Here is a 16503-nt window from a genome sequence, read left to right on the forward strand (position 1 = left end):
GATAAGTACAGACTCCCTTTTAACCTTTTTACTGTCGGGTGTTTCACACATATAAAAACTGAATTATAAAATAAAAAAAATAATTTTATACCCCTATACCCATATTTTTCTGAAAGTAGACACCTGGCACATGCCACTCAACACTTTACAATTATGAGCACTTTCAAGCAATTTTACATCAAATCATAAAGTTTTGTAAAAAAAATACATAGAAATTCATAGTTGTGTTTATACATCTGACCCAAGCAGAGCCTTAAGGCCCCATTCACACCATGTTCATGCACTGTGTTTAGGGTGTATGTCGGGATAGGTCCAGGCGTACACGCTAAACGTTTACATAGGGCTTCATTAGCCTGCAGAGGCCTAAAGTGTATACCTTTTTTTAGTATGGAATAGTGTAGTACACTACTCTATTCCATACGATGTAATTTCGTAAAAAAAACATCAACTGCACGGTATATGTTTTTTTTCTAACATGAGAGCTCGTATGGCACATATCACAGGCATCCTTTTAACATGGGCTTTCTAATAGTTTTTCAAGATGTTTACGGCATCCGTCACAGTCTGCGTTTAGCGTATATGTCGGGAGCTTTTTATAAGTCAAACATAGTGCAATAAACATGATGTAAAGGAAGCCTTAGATGCACAACACATCCTAAAACAAAAACGTAAAATGTCCAGAGTTCATACGTGCCACTAATGTCTATGTCTACTACGTGCCACTAATGTCTATGTCTACAAGTACATATCTTCATGACACAAAATCTGAAGAGAGCAAAAATCTCTACAATTCCGATATCGATAAACATCCAAGTCACGAAGTCAACAAGCAGCCTGATCAGGTGTGAAAAAGTTCAATTTCTTGTACTATAGCTACTATATAAAGCCGTATATAGTACAGTAAGAGATGCAAAACTGTACACACAATGCCCACAGCTACGTACTATTAAAGTGCAAACTTTTATTATGGAGTCACATTATCAGCACCACGAAAAAATATCGGTGACCCACAAAGGCCACCATAAGAACCCCCTGTGATTTTTTTTGTAAGAAAGAAGACTGCTGTAAATGGCTTTGGTTTTTCCAGAAATAACTCGCACAGGACAGCTGTGGAAAGTGTCCTCCCTGATATTGCCCTACTATATTTCTAAACTCCTTGCTGAAGAGGAATCCTCCTTCATATCGTGAAGATGGGATCTCAAGACCCATGTTTTGCAATAAACGCGGCGGATGCTAAGAGCAGCAGCTTTGAATTGTAAAAAAGGAATCACAGACCCCCTCATCCCTGATGGGTGGGGATTCTAGAGGTGGGACTCCCACCTATAAGACATTTGTGGCATATAAGGAACAAAAACATAAGCTTTTCATTTTGTTCGTGGGCCTTTCCTCCCTATTCAACTCAGACAAAAGATATAATAGCTCAGATTTTATTTAATTTTACAGCTTTTAGTGCCTTTTTACTTTTTATACCATGATTATATGGTTTTGTCTGATCTGTACATATACAATTTTGAGATGGAAAGCAACAAACTCACCATTATGAGACATCCCGACCAAAAGACATTTCTGGAAGCGGCAGTACTGACACTTGTTACGACTTTTCTTGTGAATACGACAGTTGAGCTCACATCGTTCATAAATTAACTTCAATCTTATTGTTCTTCTAAAGAATCCCTGTAGAGACAAGATTCTAAATTGTTTATTTACCTTCTTCAATGTATTTTTTATAAAAATATAATAAATATGGCTGTAAGAGATCAAGAAAGATGTGGTTTGAATTTTACCATTTTGTCACCAAATGTAAAATCCAGCAAGTTTGTACTTTTGTACTTTCAAGAACTTGTTTTAACATATATTGTATCAGGTTAGGACCTGTTCATATCTGCATTTAGGTTTCTGTTGTTTTGCTCCATCAGAGGAGCAGAACATTGAAAATCCTGGAAGCACCGTTCCAATGAACGACGGAGACAAATGGCACACAACGGAGCACGTTGACTTTAATGGATTCTGCCGGGGTGCCCGTGGTTTTACCGGAAACAATAGCACAGCACGCTGTGCTATAGTTTCCGGTATTTTCGGCTGGATCTGCGACGGAGGCCCATAACGAAGTCTCCAACGCAGATGTGAACAGGCCCTTATGAAAATAATAACCTGTTGTTACTTGATTTACTTGAAATCTGTCAACAGGCTAAGTGCTGTTTCGGCCTTAACTTAATAGTTATATTTAAACTAAACACTAAAAAACATTGTAAGGATGTATTCATACGTAAAACTCAAATCCAATTTTTGCGCAAAAAAATAAAGAAAATTGCAGCAACAAAATCCCTTATTATTACACCTTCGCTCATGTTTGTTTTTTTTTCATGTTTTTTTAATTTATGGCCAAAATCTGCACCTGAAAGTCAAATTTCTGCCGCTGATTGGACACCAGACACATACGCGGATTAGCCCTATTGTAATTCAATAGAGCTAATCATCATCTTTTCAGCGCATAATCCACAATAATTCATTACTCCGTATGGAAATTTTCCTGAGCATGTGAATGGGGTAAATAAAATCCCATTCACATGCATTGCAAGTGGAATGTGAACAGATTCTGTCAGGATTTAAGCGCGGAATCCATGACTGAATCCTGTCCTGAACGTGTGAACATGGCCTTAAGAAAACGTATTTCTCCTCTCTATGTAGTCCTCCCTTGAACCGACACAAATAAGTTGGCATATATCATCATTACACAAACGTATATTATAATCATTTATACAATTCACATTGTTTTATTGGCTGATGTGTGCTTATTTTTTACAGCACAGATACAATTCATTTATACTGTACTTTATGTATTCTTTATTGCTTAGAGCCAATACATTGTCTAGTGCAACCAACAGTGTAATAAAGCTGTATCTAATTCTCCTACTGTTTACAATAGAAAACTAAATGAATTTCAGGAGGTCATCCGGCTGGGACCACACAAGCTTTAGCTTTGTTATTGGAAGAAGTTGAAATTAGCGGACTGTGGTAATAAAGTGCTGAATAATACGGTACAGAACATTAATAAGTAACCACATGTCAACATTAAAGGACCGTGGTAACATCTAGTGTTTCATTATTTCATTTCACCTCATTCTCTGGTAGCAAAACTTTGAGGGTTCCATGTTCAGAACCATCAGAGTTTTCAGGTTCCTTAAAGTGAAAAAAAAAATGCAAAAAGAAATGTAACATTCGGCTTTATGCCACATCAAAGTACCACAACATTTCCTAAAAAGCTTCATTTAGCTAAATGCCATCGTTCTGGAGATTCACCGTCTCTATTAGGCTGCAGGTGAAGCCTGTGATGGGCATGACAACATGGCACACGGCATAGGAAATACTCCTACTATCAACCACTGTAGGATCTCCTATACTGCCTGCTTTGTGGCTCGTGCCATAGCTGCTCAGTTGTCCGGTTGACCGGGCCAGAAAAGGCCTCAGATGCAGCCTATCAGAGGACAGTGAGGAATCTCTTAAATGGTAGCATTCAGGTGAGTAAAACTTTGGGGAAATGTAGAAGCTTGATGTGACAGGCCAAATATTTTACTATAACCTAACATGCTTCTAAAATGTATTTGTATTATTATAGTAATGTATAGTATAGTATACAATATTCGCACAATAAATAGTTTCAAGTTCAGATAAATTGATAAAGTATGTTTCAAACCAGTAACTTTCCAAAAATGTTTAAATAAAGGCACAAAGAACGTTATACATCTTAATAGTAAAAGTATAGTAACATAATAATCACACCATAAAAGTCACAAAAGAAACACAAATATGTTACCTTACAGCCTTCACATGCATGGACACCATAGTGGAATCCTGAGGCTTTGTCCCCACACACGCGGCATTCTATGGCAATAAAGGAGTTGGAGGCCTCGTCCTGAGATTTGTTAAATGACTGTGACTTGTCTGAATAGTAAGGTGGAGAAGGAGGCTCCAATTTTATTGTGTCTGAGGTAAAAAAGAAGGAAAGAGAAGGAAAAATAAACCTTTGCAGGTAACTTTACACTCTGTAAGATATATTCACTTACATAACGGCAGTCATTTTGTGGGATGAAATAATGTTTATGAGAATGCCTGGAACAATGAAAGGAGACTCACACGCAATACTGTATAGTTGTATGTAAAAATCTTATAAAGTGTTCTAAATACATTAAAACACTATGAAATAAATTTTTGGGGAGAACGTAATAAACAAACTACATAACATTTCCAAAAGTATTAGCAACAGACCATTATGTCTATAAATATACAGTAAGACTGGTTTATAACGTGGGTAATATCTTACAGTAGGTATACACTTTTGTGTTTTGCAGACGATATGAAGGAGAGGAGCATGGTGTCTTGGGACTCTTATGATATGCCTGCTGACATTTATGCAAAATGGCAGTGGCTTGAGCAACAAAGGTGTCATTTAGGCAAATCTCTAAACTGCATTTATTTTTCCAGTCAGAAATCTCAGCAGGTATATCATAAATTAAAAGTTAAAATTAGTGGGCTAGTGTTCAACAAAGACATTCAGTCTAGAGATTCACCCCTGTGAACTAATATAACCATCTAGTCTAGACATTCCCTCCTGTGAACTAGGGTTGTCACGATACCAGAATTTGGACTTTGATACCGATACTTCGTGTAGTATTGCGATACTCGATAGAAAAACGATACTTTTGCCAACAATAAAAAAAAAAGTTCTTCCATTTTCTGATGTGAGGTACGTGGTATTATGAATTTTGAACCTCCATGTGCCTCACATTAATAGTTATTAACCCCATCATGTTCCTGAGTCATAATGGACAACATTGGGTTAATGTGTGTGGTACATGATGGGGTTGATTACTATTAATTTAAGGCACATGGAGGTTCAAAATTCATAATACCACATACCTCACATTAATAAATGAAGGAAAGCAGTTTTTATTTTATTTTCTAACAGCGTAAACATCATAAAAGACGCTATAAATTTATTACGGTCGCCATAATACCGAATAAACTTTAATGTACTGGCATATATCTATATACTGATAGTACACAGGCAGTTGTTAGGTCATACCTAAGTATGCCCTAACAACAGGAAATATGGTTAGACAGCCCTGGGGTCCTTCAATGGACCCTGGGCTGTCTGCCCATATATGGTATGTCCCTCGATTGTGTCACAGGGATTCCATGTGACGCGATCCAAAGGGCATCCCCCCTTCTCATTTACCCCTTGAATGCTGCGGTCAGCTTTGATCGCAGCATTCAGGGGAATAACGACAGAGATGAGAGGTTTCTCTGATCTCCGCCGCGGGGCTACGGATGTAATACAGCCATTGCCCCGCTACAGACAATAAGTGTGTGCGTGCGGTCAGCATGAGGTTATACGGCCGGCGCTGCACTAATGAGCAGCGGCGCCGGCACTGAAGACAGAGCATGGGGGTGTTTTGTAGTGCCGGCAATCATTAGTGCAGCGCTGGTCGCATCACATCATGCTGAACGCGCGCACACTTGTCAGGACTCAGAAGTGGTGCAATGGCTGGATCACACAGCCGCAACCCCGCTCTGACTAAATTCATGTGTTACTATACTTAGTTGTGCGGACGCACAGCTTAGTATCGAAATACATGAAATAATGGTATCGAAGCGTTTGAGGGTGCATGGTATCAAAACAGAATCGAAGTTTCGGTTGCACGATGCATCTAAACTTCGATACTGTTTCGAAACCGTGCATAACTGTCCAATAAAGACATTCGCCCCTCTGAACCAATATAACCATCCAATAGAGACATTTGCCCCTGTAAACCAACATAACCATCCAGTCTAGACATTCACATATACATTCAAACATAACTATCCACTCAGAGGCAACACTAGAATTCATAGGGCCCCATAGCAAAATTAGATGGGCCCCCACCACCTAGTGACAGGAAACTGAAACAGCAGAATAAGTAGTAATAATTAAAGGTATGCATAATAACGCCATATATTAAAGAGCCCACATAATAGGATAGACTACAACTACCTTGTTATTCCTCAACAAAAAGGAACAATGTTCTGGCACCTAAGTGGGCACCTCAAACTCTGGGCCCATAGCAGCTGCTAAGGCTATAGTTACACTTACTCATCCAGTTTAGACATTTGCCCCTGTGAACCAACATAGCCATCCATTTTACACATTTGCCCATGTGAACCAAGTTATTGATGCAATTTTTTAGGCCAGTAGGACATAGATGCTGCCGCTGGGTAAACTGCGATTATTGAGGAATTACATTGTAGTACAAGAAGGTAAATACACAAGACTCCAGAGAACAATGATGAACATGGAATGAGTCAGCATACTTTGGCAGTCTTGTAGTTTCAGATCATACTTATAATCAGCGTCCATCTGGTCATTTCGGCACAGGAAATTCTTATCTTCTAGAATGTCTTCATAATGGCCAGAAGAAATACTTGTAAAGTCCACTGTTGCAAATGGCTTGATGTCAAAGTCATGGGAATGGCTCTCAATTCCAGATAGGTCCACTGAGTTCATGCCAAAATTCATCCCCCAAAATGGCATCTCCGTGTCTACCATGTTTGATGCGGTTTCCTGAAAAAAGGAAATATATTACTAAGAGGCTGTGAAAAATAATGTAGTCGTTATGTAGTTGAATATTTAGGGTTATCCTACAATTGAACCTGGCTGCTGAGACTTCAGAAGCTCTTGCAAGCTGAGATAGTCAACGAGATATACTGTTGGTAGAAAAAGTAAGTGAACCCTTTGCAATTATCTGGATTTCTGCATTGATTACTAATAAAATGTGGTCTGATTATTATCTAAGTCACAATTATATACAAACACAATCTAACTAAACTGATACCCCACAAACAGTTTTACTACTGCAGTTAATCGCTGGCCTCAGCAGTCACCTGATATTCATGACCCCTGAGGATCGTAAACGATGAATGGCACATGATTGCTGCGGGACCTTTCGGGAACGAAACGTCGGTGTATGGGACCTCCGCACAGAAGCGGCGGTCACTTCAGGGGGTGACTATCTTTTAGCTTATGTAATGCCATTCACCTGCCAAACAAAAAACATTGGCACCGGATCCATCATCATTGAAATCAATGGTGATGCAGACGGAAATCGATGGTTTCCGTTTGTTTCAGTCAGGCGACCGTTCTGACGGGAAGCTCCGATGGAACATCAGAACGGGACCCTGACGCAGATGTGAACGAAGCCCAAAAGACCTGAACAGTACAAGTGTTTGCTTGTTATCAGTTTAGTTAGATTGTGTTTGTATATAATTGTGACTTAGATAATAATTAGACCACATTTTATTAGTAATCAATGCAGAAATCCAGATTATTCCAAAGGGTTCACTTACCATTTCTTGCAATTGTAATAATGGTCAATGTCATGTATAGAGTGCTTGCCGTTCTTGGCTTCGGGGTTAACCTTAAGTAAATGCCAATCCCACATACTTTACCAACTTTCTAGTAATAGTCATCTCTATTTATATTACTTTTGCAAGGTAGAGTATGATGTAATGATATTAGTGTAACTCAGTATTTATTAAATTAATTATGTTTGTCAAGGGAGGGTACAAGACAACCAACAAATTTCTTAATGCCTACTACTTCCTTTCTATTGCAATATGTAATTTGTGCCACCTGATAAGCAACAGAAGAGATTACATAAAAGTGTATATGATTATTATTACATCTGTTTGATTGTATAGTTAAAGAGTATTATTATACAATGGGCGCAACATGCCAATTGGCCTACCATGAACAGAAATCCAGTGCATTTCCAAAGAAACCTTCATAAATGTGGAAATGTGGTTTTATACCATTAAAATAAATGGTTTGTGTCCAGTTATTTTACTGTTCTTATATGTAATATCAGTCTGAGAAAACCACGCTGCTGTGGCCTCATATACACATTAATCATTCAAGATAGAAGAAAATCGGGGTCTTGATCACATTGTCTCATGTTTACTTGATAAAGTAGTTCTGTTTCCCCTAAACGCATTGTACCTCAAGAGACCCACCCTCTCTCTTTTTTATGTACATTTTATCATGATCTATTGTTTTAGACAATAAATTATATTTTTGCCAAATATTGCAAACAAAGTATTACAAAGTATTACAGCAATTGGATAATAGATCTCAATAGTAACAATAACAGTGTGTACATAAAGTGAAAGATCAGCAAGAATATACACTCCTATAACTAGCAAGTACAAGTTATCCAGTTGCCAAATCATACAATGAAGTACAAGAATATTCAAAAACATTCCTCAGATGCTAAAGATAAACAAGTAAACAGAATAAGTCACCTATGTCAAAGCCGTGAAAGAGGTCATGTCTCATCCCATCAAGAAGACAAGGAATTAGAGTGGCGTTACAGGGAAGGGTTATCATTAGGAACATCAATGGTAGTCAACCACTGACCCCATATATTTTGAAATTTGTCAGGGCATCCCTTGTGATAATATACCAGTTCCTCGTAGGTAAGGACAGTATTAACAAGCAATTTCCATGATGATATCGATGGAGCGGTATCTGCCATCCAGTGCATGGCTATAGTTTTTCTAGCCAAAAATATAGATTCTATCTTGTGATGCGTCCATTGTTCCTCATCTAGAAGACCCAATAAGGCTATTTTTGGGGTATACAACAAAGGACCCGGCAACAAGGGAGTAATGATATCATATACCCGTTTCCAAAATTCCGATACAAACGAACACTCCCAAATGAGATGCCAACAGTCTGCCTCTGGTTGATAACATCTATGGCAAGCCGATGTGGGTAGTCTACCCATTCGGTGCAATCGCACAGGTGTGAGGTAAGTTTTGTGTATAATATATAACTGAATAAACTTATTATTTATAGCTGAAGACACTGTCAAGTGCGAGCATAAAATGTCAACCAGGTCTTCAGGAGAAAGATCTGGTATCTGCGTCTTCCACCTAACCAATACTGGAAGCAGAGCAGAATCAATTTTGGCCAAAAGCAAATGAGTATATAGAGCCGAAATAAGACCACTGGGCCTTGAGACTTCAGTATATGGTGTCGCTTTTTCACAGTGGATCCCACCTGGTTCCCATTGTTTTTATCTACCTACATTTACTCCCCGGCGAGGTTGGCACCTGACGCTCCAGGGATTACGGCACCGGCAGCATCCTTCCTAACCAACTGGCTTCGCAATAGTTTTGTACCTATCCATGCACAACCCTTATTGGTGAGCCTCCGTATACTATACCTAACAGAGAAAGCCATTGCTAATCTGACGTACTCACCCTATGTAGCGCTTTTTTGTTCTCTCTGTTCTCAACCAGACTTTATACATATCTTGAATCTATGGCCAGCACAAGTTATATTTGCCGTGGACACAAAGATCATATGTCTTTGTCTAGCATAAGCCTGAAGTCCCATTGCACAGACATCCTTCTCCTGTTCTGAATACACAAATCAGCATAGGAAGAAGTCATATTCAACAGTGGCTAATAGGCTACTCACATGTAACTTTCTGGCGGCTGACATCGTGGAAAAGGTAAGTAAGTTGAGTTTTGACTACTGTGAAGATAGCATTTTGGCATTGCTATACGGACATGAGTATTGTAAGCATTTTCTTGGATAAGGAGCGGTTAAAGTTCTGTTCACATCAGCACTAAGTTTTTCCGTTCTTCTGTTCCGTCATAGGAATAGAAGAACGAAAAAATGGAAGTACCGGAGCCATTGCATCACGAACACTATTGGCGCCAGAACCCATTGACTTTAACAGGTTCGATCGGGTTTATGTGAGGGTATCCGTCGTTTGACTGGAAGAAAAAGTGCAGCATGCTACGCTATTGCTTACGCCATTTTACACCAGAACTGTGAACATTAAGGGTATGTTCACACGGTTTAGCAAAATACATCTGAAATTACGGAGCTGTTTTCAGGTGAAAATAGCTCTTGATTTTCAGACGTTTTTCTAACTACTCGCGTTTTTCGCGGCGTATTTTACGGACGTTATTGGAGCTGTTTTTCAATGGAGTCAATGAAAAACGGCTCCAAAAACGTCCCAAGACGTGACATGCACTTCTTTTTCGCGGGGGGTCTGTTTAGGCGCCGTCTTTTGACAGCGACGCGTAAAATTACACCTCGTGAGAACAGAACATCGTAAAACCCATTGAAAGTAATGGGCAGAGAAAATGCCCGAATTATGTCTGAAAACAGTGCGTGTGAACATACTCTAACTGATCCCGTTCTTTCTCATTTGTAATTTGGGAAGAGGGATTTCCATTTCACATTCTATTCCAGTCAGCAGAAAGGCTGGAATTGTCCCTAAATACTATCTAAGTATTTTAAAAGGTGGTCAGAAGAGGACATAGACTATTTATGACAGGGCCATTCAAGAGTATCTCAGATTAGAATTATAAATGGGGAGTTAGTGATAGTTACAATCTTACACCCATAAAATACACCTGTATTTGAAGAGGTGTTGTAAAACTTAAAGGGGACATTAGTTAATATTATAAGTGTACTATAAGCAATAATACAGACACTCCTTCAATCCGAAGCACGAGTTACAAAGCATCAGTAACTTATTTGTATTGGTAAATGCTACCATATTGCCTAAATTAATGTTGTCCAGGTTCTGACATGAATCGAGTGTCATAGATGCAAACATTTATGGATTTGTGAGGATCTCACAGCCAAGCGATTAAGTAAGACTATTGACTCCACATGAGATTTCCAGAGTTTTCTAAAGGAAGGGAGGGTAAACCAACTGGTGTGTCTTTTTCAATTTTGAAAACTTTAAATTCTTAGGTTCTCTCTTCTTATTGCCTAATGAATTATGCTAGAAAATTGCTTAAAGGGGTTTTCCACCTTCTGACAATTGATGACCTATCCCCTGGATAGGTCATCAGTACATGATCTTTGGGGGTCCGACACCCGGACATCGCACAAATCAACTGCTCTGGTGCCTCCGTGCACCGGACGTACATGCCGGAAGCAGTTGGCTCCGGCCACGGAATAGGGTCCGAGCTGCAGTACTGCAGCTCTGCTCCTATTCAAGTGAATAGGAGCAGACCTGCAGTTCTGCAGCACAGCCGCTATGCTATGTACGGAGCCAAATGCTTCCAGCTCCGTACATAGCATTATGTGCCCTAACATCCGGTGCCCGCAGGCCACCGGTGCGGCTGATCGGTACGGGGTCCGTGTGCGGCACCGTTGCTATACTGATGACCTATCCGGTGGATAGGTCATCTTTTGACAGAAGGTGGAAAACCCCTTTAATTTCATGTTTGAATCGATTTCCAAAGTAACCTAAAAAGAGTAATGTCTTCCACAAGGTAGGGAGGGATGGTCTCTATTTCATATACTAATCTTCGACATGTATAACATTTGTCACTGTTAGGCTTCGTTTACATGTCCGTTGGGACTTCGTTCATGGGTTCCATTGGAGCTTTCGGTGACAAACAGAAACCATTTGCACCTGATGGAGAGCTCAGACGGAACCCATGAAAGGAGTCCCGACACAGATGTGAACGAAGCCTTACTTCCACCCATAATATTTTATTGTCACAGTGGTGCACTATGCTGGTATGACGTTGACATGAGGTTAAAAAAAACTGGATTTTGGGCAATATTATGAATCTTATACATAATGTAAGTGTAAAGGACCAGATTAAAATTGGTGGGGGCTCCTGTACCACCTCTGGGATCTGGAAACCACCTGATCCCCTATCGCAGCCACATATAAGAAGTGGCCATGCATTCACGTGGCCCTCTCCAAGCCAAGCCAGTGTCTTCCTTTTAAAGAGAGTGCTACACAAATTCATGGCCACCTATCCAGCTTTTTCGGATGGAATTGATCATCAAACATCCATCAGGCAAAGTTGGTGATGGAAGCCCCTAAAACCCCAAGGTGGTGGAGGTCACAGCATATAACAGAACTTGTAAGCATTTAATAGAGTTAGGACATAATGTATTATAATTTCTTTCAATAAATTTGGCAACCATATATCTGTTAAAAGTCTTGCCACAAAGTTCTTCCGAGAATTCTAGAGTATGGTCCAGAAGCTTCTTCCAAGAGTTCGTTGTGAGAAGAAACAACCAACTTATTCCTCAGTTCAGTGACTCACCTAAACTGGCATTCAATTATTACATTTTTTAATGTTAATACATCAGAAACAAAATATTTCAGCATCTAATCTAGAACGGTTACGAGACAATAATTCCACAATAAACTGATAAACAGCTGTGGTTAGGTCTTCATCTCAACCTCTGTTCTCCTTGGAAAGCTAACAAATCTAATTTTAGACCCCTACACCACTGGTATCCGTCATCATCAAAAGCACTGTGACTGGGACTGGAAGAAATTTGGATGAGTAACTGAGCTGTTTGCGTGGTGGTCAGTCTAATGACCGATGATGTTTAGTACACTCCAAACACCAGTTGACTTATATCCCATTAAGAACACAGAATGTTTATCATAGGGTGAGGCCTTCAGCTTTTAAATACTATAGAATATCTTATTACCCAATATAAAATCATTAAAGGGGTTGTCTTAAGAAGACAACCCCTTTTAATAAGAAGCAGGCCAGGCGATCAACTAATCGACACGGGTCTGACTTCCCTACCCACGCCGAACAGCCGTTATCGCAGGGGTAGCCAAGGCCAGTCACGCATTTCCCCTGTAGTGAGAAATATAGCATTGTATGTGGTCCATGTATCTCCTCCTGGACACACATGCCGTGAAATGCGCTATTACTGCGCTGCACCTCTTTGCCAGATGAAGGACCATTGATTGGTCCGAAACTTTACATTTTCCTGCATGTTATGTTTGGAATAAAGCATTGAAAATTCAATTCAATGTCTGGAGTGCTGTCTACCTTAGAAACGACTATGTGGTCCATGTATTGTATGGATGAGCCAGGTCAGCCGGAGCAGGGGGAGCAGCTCTTATAGAGCGGCTCTCGCTTCTGGCACATAGAAGGGGGTCCTGAGCAGGGGACCCTCCCCTATGATGTCAATATGTACTAAAACGGCATTTGGACAGGGGTTGTGATGGTGAAAGAAACCCTTTAACTTGAAGGCAAGTTGAGCTATTTCTTCAAAATCTAAGGACATGGGTGTAAGGGATCACAAACCTTGTTGAAAGATTTAATAAGATGCTACTGAAGTTTAGAAAGTTTTGGTGAAAATTTGGTTGTTTGCTATGTGCAACATCTAAATTTTTCTTTGCATACTATTAATAAATAGATTTTTAACTGTACAAAATAAACTATTGGCATACCCACATACCTTTGCCACTTTAAAACAACAGCCAAGTGACTTGTAATCTACCTGCGTGCAGAGTTTTTTTTTTTTTTATTATATTTTGTTTTCACAATACTAACATAAAAGCCATATATACACTACCGTTCAAAAGTTTGGGGTCACCCAGACAATTTTGTGTTTTCCATGAAAACTCACACTTATATTTATCAAATGAGTTGCAAAATGACTAGAAAATATAGTTAAGACATTGACAAGGTTAGAAATAATGATTTTTATTTGAAATAATAATTTTCTCCTTCAAACTTTGCTTTCGTCAAAGAATGCTCCATTTGCAGCAATTACAGCATTGCAGACCTTTGGCATTCTAGCTGTTAATTTGCTGAGGTAATCGGGAGAAATTTCACCCCATGCTTCCAGAAGCCCCTCCCACAAGTTGGATTGGCTTGATGGGCACTTCTTGCTTACCATACGGTCAAGCTGCTCCCACAACAGCTCTATGGGGTTGAGATCTGGTGACTGCGCTGGCCACTCCATTACAGATAGAATACCAGCTGCCTGCTTCTTCCCTAAATAGTTCTTGCATAATTTGGAGGTGTGCTTTGGGTCATTGTCCTGTTGTAGGATGAAATTGGCTCCAATCAAGCGCTGTCCACAGGGTATGGTATGTACCATTAGAACACTGGGCCTCTATACACCTATGTAGATATTGCATTAAAAACCAGACGTTTGCAGCTAGAATACTCATTTAGCACATTAACAATGTATAGAGTGTATTTCTGATTAATTTAATGTTATCTTCATTGAAAAAAACTGTGCTTTTATTTAAAAAATAAGGAAATTTCTAAGTGAGCCTAAACTTTTGAACGGTAGTGTATATGGGACTGTCATGCAACTCAATGCATTACCATGGACTGTACCTACAAAGGTTAAGGAGGTATTACGCTGGGTGATTATCTGGCCCGACAAGCGTTCATAGAATGCTTGTTGCCGATAATTGCCCTGTGATCAGCAGATGAACGAGCAAACGCCCAATCACCTGCTGATCATATCGTTTAAAAAAAAAGTCAAATATTATTGTTGTCGGCAGCACATCTTCCTGTGTAAACAGGGTAACGCGCTGCCAACATGATAATAACGTATGGGGACGAGCGATCGGAGTAACGCCCGCTCGTCCCCATCTATAGCTCCGTGTGACAGGAGCAAACGAGCGCCGATCAACAATCTCTTGTTGATCGGCGCTCGCTGCCACGGACGATTATCAGCCGGTGTAATAGGATAGGGCCTTTACTTTGTAGCCCCAATCTAAAGAAGCACAGGACAAGAGATTTACAATGGTAATCTAACATACTGGTGTAACAAAATTTTATTTCTGATTCATTGCATTATCTTCCCTTTGTGGTTAATACAACATAAGGTGCAGTAGAGTCAAGAGAACAGTTTTAGACAGCTCTGTCTGACAGGATGTACGGCTCCTTATACCTGCAGCAAACTTTTGACCTTAAAGCTGTAATGTCAACTGAACATTTTATAGACTATAATTATACAGTGAAGAGAGAATGTTTTACAAATGTAAATATTCCTGTATAGTTTATTTTGGTTGTATTTCATAGGGAAGAACTTGCAAATGTCAAACAATATATTACATGACATATAATAAATGGAGTTCCCTATTGTAGCTATGCATTAGGGAGTTTTCCAGACAACCTAATCATTTATTTAAGCACTGTACTTGCTAGCCAATGTACAATTATATTTAGGCTGTTGCTGAGCAACCGATGCAGCCTGACCTCGGTGACTACACTAGATCTTACTTCTGTGGAGTTTGACTCCACATGTTGGTCTTTGTGCCTGCATCTGCGGATTTAAGCAATTACAATTTTCTTCTACTATTATATTTTTCCTTGAAGAGCAACTTGTGTCTGCTGTTACCAGGGATGTAACATATAGTAGTCTCATCCAGGTCTGGTGGCTGAGGGTGCCCAAATGCCCCTCTGCTACATAATAAGACATCAGTATTGTAAATGGCACATGGTAGGTGGGGCCTTTGTTACAGCAATGTCATGAGGCATTCAGGAGTATCTATAGAAAATAATCCAACTGCATAATGTCACCTCCTGGGTGGCTCATGATCACGCTGCTTATGTCATCACTTTCTTATAAACAATCTTGTCACCTATGCTATTTATTACATCATCATTTTTAGGAAACTTCTCATGTTGAAAATACAGTCCAATCTGTGGGCAGCTTGTTAAAGAGCAGGAGGAGCTAAGAAGATTGATATATCGTTTTGTGCAAAACAAATTAGGATTACCTGTAGTTTATTGAATAAAATCCCTGTTCACTGTAGGCTTAAGAGTCCAGTGGGTGTTTCTCCTCAGTGATTGACAGCTGGATCTGTGTTTGCACGTATGCAGAGAAGACTGTCAATCAATGACTAAGACCGCCCACTGGACTTTTTAGCTCAGTTAGTAGGTGTTTAAATGAATAAATTACAGGTTATCCAGATTTTTTTTTGTACAAAATTATATATCAATCTGTTCAGCCCCTGCTCTATGCCATTCTTCCTGGGGCTAGGACAACATATTCAATGTGACAGGTTACCTATAATCCTTATCCATATCATTACTATACATACTGTGTGTTTAGCCTGCAAACCCAACAACCAATTTGTTAGTCACATTGTGTCACCAACCACATATGATCGTTGTTTATTGCTGACTCTTGAACAAGTTTCTTTTTTTGGCTTAGAATGATTTCGCTTTCGTCAGCATCACGATGTCAACAATGCAATGCATATACTGCATGCTACATAATTCACATATTGTCTGCTAGGACTGCTAATATATAACTCACACTTCTTGCAATGTATTAATTTGGCATATTGCCTAGAAAGATACAGCTATACAATACATGAACATCAACCTGGCAGGTTTCCCAGATGTATATACGTGTTCATTCATGGGCATGTCTGAAAACAAACTGAAATAACCTGATTATTTTATATATCGAAAATACTACAATGTTGTCTCCACTATGCAGCCTTGTTTACTGATCACTATCTTGTGTTTTACAGTTTACATATAAAATTAATCTACATAATCTACATAAAACATTAGAGTAACTTTCATTGTAAAACCGCCATACAAGATGATACATTTGTATATAATAGTCCGGAGCTGCATTCATAATTCTGCTGGTTAGTTTGGAAAGCGTTGAAGACACATGTCTAACAG

General features: G+C 39.4%; 1 protein-coding gene across 1 annotated transcript in view; it reads right to left on the reverse strand.

The window, feature by feature from the left end:
* The window catches only part of PPARG (peroxisome proliferator activated receptor gamma), a 60059-nt gene that overhangs the window by 21412 nt on the left and 22144 nt on the right, over positions 1–16503 (reverse strand). The window contains exons 2-4 of the mRNA XM_075832348.1: positions 6349–6598; positions 3815–3984; positions 1536–1674 (exon numbers count right to left, since the gene is read on the reverse strand). Of these exons, the coding sequence (XP_075688463.1) occupies positions 1536–1674; positions 3815–3984; positions 6349–6583 (544 nt within the window). The 5' untranslated portion in view covers positions 6584–6598. The remainder of the gene's footprint in view (positions 1–1535; positions 1675–3814; positions 3985–6348; positions 6599–16503) is intronic.

The sequence above is a fragment of the Rhinoderma darwinii genome, chromosome 7, assembly GCF_050947455.1.
Source record: "Rhinoderma darwinii isolate aRhiDar2 chromosome 7, aRhiDar2.hap1, whole genome shotgun sequence".
NCBI classification, from domain to species: Eukaryota; Metazoa; Chordata; class Amphibia; order Anura; family Rhinodermatidae; genus Rhinoderma; species Rhinoderma darwinii.